Source organism: Etheostoma spectabile, chromosome 8, assembly GCF_008692095.1.
Source record: "Etheostoma spectabile isolate EspeVRDwgs_2016 chromosome 8, UIUC_Espe_1.0, whole genome shotgun sequence".
Classification (NCBI taxonomy): domain Eukaryota; kingdom Metazoa; phylum Chordata; class Actinopteri; order Perciformes; family Percidae; genus Etheostoma; species Etheostoma spectabile.
Genome location: NC_045740.1, coordinates 13,950,040 through 13,959,302, shown reverse-complemented (window position 1 = coordinate 13,959,302; position 9,263 = coordinate 13,950,040). Strand labels below are relative to the sequence as shown.

The 9,263-nt window shown below is 39.6% G+C and overlaps 1 protein-coding gene across 1 annotated transcript in view; it reads right to left on the bottom strand.

Annotated features, from left to right (window-relative positions):
• The window catches only part of snx22 (sorting nexin 22), an 11,716-nt gene extending 3,634 nt beyond the window's left edge, over positions 1-8,082 (bottom strand). The window contains exons 1-3 of the mRNA XM_032523912.1: positions 7,832-8,082; positions 2,781-2,864; positions 923-1,027 (exon numbers count right to left, since the gene is read on the bottom strand). Of these exons, the coding sequence (XP_032379803.1) occupies positions 923-1,027; positions 2,781-2,864; positions 7,832-7,918 (276 nt within the window). The 5' untranslated portion in view covers positions 7,919-8,082. The remainder of the gene's footprint in view (positions 1-922; positions 1,028-2,780; positions 2,865-7,831) is intronic.
• Between the last annotated feature and the right edge of the window lie 1,181 nt (positions 8,083-9,263).

The window sequence follows — 9,263 nt, the reverse complement described above, 5'->3', positions numbered from 1 at the left end:
TTTTTTTTTTTTTTTTTTGTAATCCTGCTGTCCTTCTTTAGCCTGACAAACAAGACCCACATCAAGATGTTGGATGTGGGAACTCACCACCGGCTATAACCGCACTATGCAAGTTTGCCAGATCAGGTAGTGGATCTGTAGTTCCAATGAGACATAATGGGACAATGCCGCTTCCAACCTGTAGGGGGACTGAAGCAAGTTTTCTTAAAAGAAAAGCTTAACTCCAAGTCTTCCAGAGTCGTGGCCAAAGCCGATTTGAAAGGCCGCTGTTAGCCAGCAGTAGCAGACATTTTCTTTATTTTCAAGTAGCAGGGAATTCACTGGGAACCGTCGCAACTCTGCCGTCATCATGTTAAGCCCACCCACTGACTACAATGTGATTGGCCTGACTAGAGTTTGGTTTTTCCAGCTCGCAAGCCAACAGAGAGTTGCTAGACTGACCCTGGCTGCAAACTACATTCACGCTAGGGTGCGTCTAGATGTTTAGGCTATTTCTCCTTAGCTGCTAACAACTGCGTGGCGGATGGGTGGGGGCGTGTGCACGATCGCGGAAGGCTTGTACCATGTGGACGTGCCTACAGTGTTGTTGTCATTACTTAGAATTCCTCATGGGAGCGACAGAAACTACGCACTATATCTTTAAAGTAACATTTATTCTGAAGTGTTTCGTGCAGATACACACCTTTGGCATACGTACCATTGCCTTTTTAGATAGAGCCATTAGATAAAATACTCATGTGGCACATTAGAACATTTAGTAGTTGCTGTACAGAATGATTAGTAAACTTTAGATTTATTTGTAGTGCTTTCCAAATTATGGGATTACTTTTGATCCCAACATAGGCTTTAGTTTAGTTTGAGTGCCATGTCAAATCTCTGGTTCAGTAAATCAGATCACCGGGCGGACACCTGAATGTTTTACCTGGATGTAGTCTTCCAGCTCCTGCCTCCTCTGCTCCACTGGTTTGGTCCTCAGATGGGGGTTCCTTTTGCTCGGGAAATCTGGAGTCTGGGTGATCTTCCTGAGCTGCAGGCACCACAAGTTACAACATGAACCTTCAATCATCTGTGCGTGCCAAGAACTACTACAACTACTATGTCTAGTCATAGTTCCATTATGGTTATTGTTACTAGAATTGCCACTGCTTTTGCCTTTTAGCTTAAATGTATAATGCAAATCACACACAATGTTTAAGCACATATAACATTTTAAATTCCAACACCACCCGGCACCAAAAGACAACCGCCTACCAAGAGCCAGGGTTTGTCCGAGGTTTCTCCCGAAAAGGAAGTTTTCCTCATCAGTCAAGGTTTCTGCCTATAAGGACATTTTGCCTCACCACTGTTGCACTAAATGCTTGCTCTTTTGTTTGAATTATTGGGTCTTTGTAAACTATGGAGTATGGTCTAGATCTACTCCATCTGTAAAGTGTCTTGAGATAACTCTTGTTATGATTTGATACTATAATTAAAATTGAATTGATAGCTTACGAAATATGAAATGGCTGAAAATGACTTTTTCCACTAGAAGCTCTTTAATGAATAGGTCCTGTTTTGCAAATGTATGTGCATGATTCCCTTTTTGCTGCGTGTTTCACACTATTCCACTGATTGTAATTTGGTAATATAGCAAGAAACGTAGCAATGCACCAATAAAGGCAAGGGAAGAAAAAAACAATGCACAGTTCAAAATATAAAAAAATATCTTTGCATATTGTACTGCTATTGCAAATATAATTGTTTAGCGAGCGACACAAACAGACTGGACAAACTGATCAGGAAGGCTGGCTCCGTGATTGGCTGCAAACAGGACACGTTTGAAGCTGTGGTGGACAAAAGGTCACTGAACAAACTGTTATCTATCATGGATAACCCCGAGCACCCTCTCCACCCCACACTGGTCCAACAGAGGAGCAGCTTCTCTAAGAGGCTCCTTATAACACTTCACTTTGGCATATATTACCTAGTAATGCTTATCAAATTAAACAAAGGGAGTATTTAGACATTCCAAGGTGATGTAATCATGTCGTGCTACTAGCTAGCTATGCGCTACTAGCTGGCTATGTAAGCCTTGATTATTGGATTTGCGAGATCTCGCAAATAAAAACTCGACATTTCGCAAACAAAGTCGAGATCTTGCAAATTAAACTCAAGATATTGCAAATAATAGTTGATAACACGCAAAACAAAGTCAAAATCTCGCAAATGAAACTCAAGATATATAATAAAACAACAAAAGTCAAGATCTAGAAAAAGTGTTTGTCCCCAGTATATGCATTTTTTATTTTTTCCCCCTCCATGTCACCTCCGGGGCTCGTATGTTAGCCTGTTCTCCATATTATAATAATATTATCCATTTACAACCATTTAAAGAAAATAACAAGATTTTTTGGATATTATATAAAATGGTCAACTTATCAAAAGGGTGGTGGTGAATTTTTGCATGCTCACACCCCAAAACTTTCGTTTCTCTTACCCAAAACACACTTATTGTTATTAGAATATATTCAATGTGAATATTAGGTTTGACTTGAATTCTTGTGCAAAAATTTCAGAACTATTAAACACTCCTTATCATGTTTTAAACCTAAAAAAATATATATTTCCAATGCAAGAGGCCGTCAAAGTGAAGCTTCATTGTAATTTTAGAGCCATTTCTTATTTTACGTTCCAAGCGACTTATGCTGTACATCTCGTAGCATATTATGCAGCACCACAAACAGGAAAGGGAATTTCGGTAACACTGTAATAATTGTGACCGTGGTTAAAAAGCAACATACTTTTCTGTGGAGAGTCTGGAATTCGCTGTTTCTTCTGAGCACATAATGTTTCCTCCCGTGAAACAAGACTTCCACTCTGAAAAGCTGCAAACAAAAAGACAGACGGAGACACACAGAGGATTTATTCACAATCCATCATTGAGGGAGTTTAGAGGTTGTCAGGCTGGACATTTACAGTTGGTGCGTCATGCTTTTTTAAAACGATGATCAAAATAATTCCAGTTTGTTTTTTGCTTAATCATCAAGTTCAAGCTTTTTAAAACATGGCTCTCAAATCCGTCAACACCCACCAGGTCCGGATTCGTTGCAAATTTATGTAGAATAAAACCCCAAAACCAACAACAGTTTGTTTCCATCCAGAGGAGTAGAGGGTAAACAACTCGGTGCGGTGTTTTTAAGGTGTAGTGCAGTGAAAAATGATCCGCTGTGAGCGCGGTTTATTTTATTTTGAAAATTAACCAGATGTTTCCTTTTGTTTTTGTGCTCGACTTCCTGTCCTAAACTATCTGGCATGTGCTGAATTGCTGCGGAGCTCTACGTATCTGCTCCGGAGGGCAGCGGACTGCCGGAGCTGGGACGGAGTCGGGACGCAGCCAATCCGCAGTCGGTGAAAATACACACCGCCGCCATACCGGGGGTAATTGATAGCCTGCTGAATAACATGATTATACAGAAGACAAACCATTTTGTGAAATGATGCATCATCATGTGATACTTACAACAATGTGACTCAAAAACAGTGTCTGGTTGCCTGCCTATAAGTGGCATCACGTTATGTCTGCCACATGTTGTCTGTCGCTGGTTGTGCTTTGCATGTGTGGGATTCTGAAACGTCCTTAAATTTAGGATTGGTCGTTTGTTTATTCAGAGTCAAAGACAGTCCAAAGTAGTGCTACTTTGCACATTTTTGTGTTTCTGAGGTGTATTTTACATCGTAGCAGCCAAAGCTCTGCTGCTTTCTTTCACCCTGTCTGTCTTTGGTCCTGCGCTGTGCTCAGCGTGCAGCGTGGGGGGGGGGGGGGGGGGGCAGAGAGTCGCCAGAGACTAGAGCGGCAAAAACCAATGTATGCTTCTTTTACCGATATATATATATATATAGATACAGTGGTGTGAAAAAGTGTTTGCCCCCTTCCTCATTTCCTGTTCCTCTGCATGTTTGTCACACTTAAGTGTTTCGGAACATCAAACCAATTTAAACAATAGTCAAGCAACACAAGTAAACACAAAATGCAATTTGTAATTCAAGGCGTTTATTATTAAAGGTGAAAAAAAATCCAACCATCATGGCCCTGTGTGAAAAAGTGATTGCCCCCTAAACCTAATAACTGGTTGGGCCACCCTTAGCAGCACAACTGCAACCAAGCGTTTGCGATAAGTGCAATGAGGCTTTACAGCGTCCTGGAGGAATTTTGCCCACTCATCATCGCAGAATGTCCTAATTCAGTTACATTAGAGGGTTTTCGAGCCTGAACGGCCTTTTTAAGGTCATACCAACATCTCAATAGATTCAGGTCAGGACTTTGGCTACCCCCCAAAGTCTTCATTTTGTTTTTCTTCAGCCATTCGTGGTGACTTGCTGGTGTGTTAGATCATTGTCCTGCTGCAGAACCCAAGTTCGTTCAGCTTGAGTACACGAACAGATGGTCGGACATTCTCCTTCAGGATCTCTTGGTAACAGCAGAATTCATAGTTCCTTTTCACGGCAAGTCTTCCAGGTCCGTGAGCAGCAAAACACCCCAGACCATCACACTACCACCACCATTTTTTACTGTTGGTATATGTTTTTTATGAAATGCAGTGTTAAACACCTTCATTTCAAAATTGCATTTTGTGTTTACTTGTGCTGTCCTTGACTATTGTTTAAATTGGTTTGATGTTCCGAAACACTTAAGTGTGACAAACATGCAAGGGAACAGGAAATGAGGAAGGGGGCAAACACTTTTTCACACCACTGTATATATATTTAACAATATCATTTGCATTTTCAATTTGTTTCCTTTTTGTTGCTGGTTACCTCTTTAATACTGTCATTAATTATAAAATATTATTTCACATTGTCAGCTTCTTTGTGCTGTGAGTCAACAACAGTCCCTATTTCTTTCTCCTTTTTCAAACCTTTACATACACATTTGGGACACAATCTCCCCAAAACAAACATCTCAATTTAGAAAAAAGTAGCTCTGATTATTTTTGGATTAAACCACACATTCTCACTCATGGATGGACACAGGAGGACTTCAGAAAGAGAGTTGGAGCAGTCAACATGTACTGGCTGGGCCCTCCGTCGACACGAGACTGGGTTGATCGTTTGCATTTCTAATCCAACACAATCCATCGGACTAACGGTTTGAGAGATATGCAAATAACAGACAGATAGACGTTGCTGTAATTTATACAGTAGATAGTTAAAATGAAGAGATTACTTGTAATGTTTTGGTTTACTAAAAGTTACTCTACACAAATCCTTTGCTTTATAAACTTTTACAATAATGTCTAGGTTTTGAACTAAGATTTTGGGGATAAAACTGGTTTTAAACTTTGAGTTTTATTGTCTGTGTTGTATGCTCTGTATTTGATCTCCAAATCAGACATCTGATCTGCAGGAGCTTTAATTGGTTTTGACAATAGAACTATACAATACAACACATTTGCTTGACAAAAGGTTAAAATAATACAGTTATTTCCCCAGGCACATGGGAAGAACATCAGTTCTGCAAACTTAACACTTATACACGTCAAAATTTCAGCAGCTTGCGCTGTGGAATCACCGAACCTGTACATGGGCTGAAAGATTTGAACAATTCTTTTAAAGCACAAAGCAATTTTAGATAGATGTCTAAATTACTAATCTGAGCTTTCCCTTTTCTTGCAACAGATGTTCGATCAAAACTCCTAACCTCTTCAGATGACTGCAGTGTGGAGAATATCAGGTGTACTTCATGTTGTCCTCTCTTAAAAGGTGAATGAATTGGATGGCAAAATAATGTTTTATTTTAATAAATTAAAACTAATGAAAAGAACATTCTGCTGCTGGGTAGAAACTGAATGTTTGACAGTTTGTTCAGAACAAACTGCAGGATGCCCTTCTACATTTACCACTTGCTTTATCAGTAATGTAAACCAAAAGTAACTTGAGTCCAACGCCTTGTGCTCTCAGACTGAGGTGATAAAAATGTTCCCAGGCTTGTGTCATTTTTATTTTTAACAATTAATAATGTAGGCGTGAATGAGATTGATCACAAATGAATACCTGGGTGACTGTTCTCTGGAGGTCTGACTAGTTTCATTTCAGCTTGCTGTATTTAACTGATTTTATAATCCCGCCAATAAACTAGCAACACAGAGAACTTTAGTCAAACAGTTATTAAACTGAGACGCCACTTCTGTTTATTTTACCCTTTTCCTTGTTTTAATGAGTCTTCCCATGTAGAGTATTGTGTGTCAGAGTGTGAGTGTGTGTGTGTGCGCTCAGGAAGAGGAGGCAACATGTACAGCAGTATAATGTCACCACTACTTTACAGCTTTCTGCACTAATCACTGTTTGCACAGGAGCAAATTACGATAACATGTCCAACTACAGAAAAGCTTCTTCCAGGTACACAAACTTTATGACAATATGTTTACTTGGTCCTTAAATGCATGAGTTAATTTACTGAAATACAGTTTTGCAATACTTTTCATAATTATTTCCATCTTGTGAGACAACAAAAATCTCATGGCCGTTTTTCCGTTAGGTACATTTTGCTGATAATACTTCTGTACTTTCAATTATGTAAGACAGGGGTCTTCAACGTTTTCCAGGCCAAGGACCCCCAAACTGATGGCGAGAGGAGCGGGGACCCCCTAATTATATATATGTTAAAATTGTGTTATATCAAACTGGTCCTATAGTGCCATGTGTGCATTGATGACGAAAGACATCTTCTGCCCCATTTATCTGTTTACTAACGTGTGTTGAATTCATGTTAATGTGTATTAAAGACATTTCAATTAGTGGAAAAAATTGCGGGGGGGGGGGGGGGAATATAAAAAAAGTCTAATCAACCAAAACTTTCGCGACCCCCATGCAGTACGACCCCTGTTGAAGACCCGTGATGTAAGACCTTAAATGCAGGGCTTTTACCTGTGATGGAGTAACTATTGTTACTTTTACTTGGGTTAAAGAATACTTCGACCACCATACACGAGTGACAGGGCCATTCTGCAAAATGAGCACATTTACTTCTTGAAGTACATTTTGCTGCCAATGCTTCTGTACTTTTACACAGACACCTTATGAGTATTCACACACACACACACACACACACACACACACACACACACACACACACACACACACACAGGTTTGCTATTTTCACATAGATAATATGTGCAGTGGTGAAATAAGTACTCAGATCTTGTACGTAAGTACTACTACAGTGAAGAAATACTCTGTTAGATGTAAAAGTACTAAAAATATTATCAAAATATATCTAAAGTACTCATTATGCAGAATTACCCATTTCAAAACAATATAGGCTACAGTATATTATTGTTGGATAATAATTATTGATGCATTCATGTGTTCATCACTTTCATGTTGCAGCTGGTAAAGATGGAGCTGATTTTAACCATTTAATATTCGGTTGGGAAGCTTTTTTCCATTTGAATGTAGTGAAATAGAAGTATGGTCTAAAGTAGCAGAAAATGGAAATAGCCTATAAGTAAAGTATAATTATCTCCATAGTGCAGTTACTTCTTCCAGCACTATTACTTTTTTTAAAAGCAAAGTTCAAAAGCAAGACTCTATTGTTACATTGATAGTTTGATTTCTTGCACCTCTGGAGAAAACCCGGAGAAAGCCCGAGCTCAACGCACGTTCACTCTGCCTGCAGGTTACCTGGCTCACCTGGTGTCGCAGCTCACCGTTAAAACCAAACTATAGCCATGCAGTAACTTATAATAACACAGCCAAAAGTGATTATGGAGGGATAATACGTTAGAGTGTTTATACGCTGCCGACAAAGAAAAAAAGTTAGACTGACAAAAGATTTAAACAGCGTCCTCCTCACCTTTCTGCACTTCCCCGACTCATCCACTTCCCTCTCCAGAGACGGTATCGATACTTCAATCATCGGGAAATCTTCCTCCAACACCATCGGACTTCATCAACCGCCTGGCTGCGACTTACTTCTTGCAACTGGAAGGACACTTGACACGTTTTCCTCCGCGTCCAGGAACTGGGGAAAAAAAACCCGTGCCTGTCTGTCTGTTTTTTCCTGTGCTCCACCTACATACTAATTGGCCAAACACAACCACTACGCGCGTGCAGCGGCGTTAAAGGTGCAGTCCAACATTTAGGAAGAAAAGTCCAGTCCGAGGCTGCTGCTGTTGGAAATATAATAGTCAGCAGTTTAGTGACATGAACAGCAGCAGCACAGTAAGTGAGTGAGTGAGTGAGTAAGTGAGTGAGTGAGTAATAAGTACGAAGTCAGTATCCATCCAACCAATCCACTTTATTTTATAGCACATTTTAACAAACACAAGGTTTCCAAAGTGCTGCACAACATGATCATACAGAAATAATAGATAACACAATAAAAGCACAAATATAATAAGTATAATAAAATAAACAACAAAATGCACTAGCGGCTGTGGTAAAGGTATACACATAAATCATCACTCTACCTGGTGTAAAAGCCAAGAAAAGAGGTGGGTTTTAAGAAGAGTTTTAAAATGAGACAGAGAGGAGGCCTGTCTAATGTGCAGAGGCAGCCCATTCCAAAGTTTTGAGCTGCGACGGCAAACGCACGGTCCCCCCTGAGCTTAAGCCTAGCTTTAGGCACCGTCAGGAGCACTGGTCAGCTGACCTGAGAGATCGGCTAGGGTTGAAGGGGTGCAGCAGCTCAGAGAGTAAGGGGGGGCAAGGCCATTCAAGGCTTTAAAGCAATTAAAGAATTTTAAAATGAATCCTAAATTGACGGGCAGCCAGTGGAGTGAAGCTAAAATAGGTGGAAATGTGCTCATACTTGCTAGTGCCTGTTAAAAGACGTGCAGCAGCATTTTGTACAAGCTGAAGACGAGCAATGGAGGACCCGCTAGCCCCCATATAAAGTGCATTACAGTAATCCAGCCGATTAAGAAGTAAGTAAGAAGTTAAGTAAGAAGGTAAGTTAGAAATAAAGAAAGTTAGAAATAAAGAAAGTTAGAAATAAAGAAAGTAAGTATGTAAGTAAGTAAGTGTAAGTAAGAAACGTGTATAGCACTTTTCACAGATAAAAATCACAAAGTGCTTTACAATAAAGTGAAATACCATAAATGAAAGACATAAGAATACAAAGGAAAACACAGCTACACAAAATCATAAAAAGCCACATCTAACTAAGAGCCTATTTGAATAACAAAGTCTTCAACTGCTTTAAAAAAAAAAGAAGGGGCAGTTAAATTCAATTCAATTCAATTTTATTTATAGTATCAATTCATAACAAGGGTTATCTCAAGACA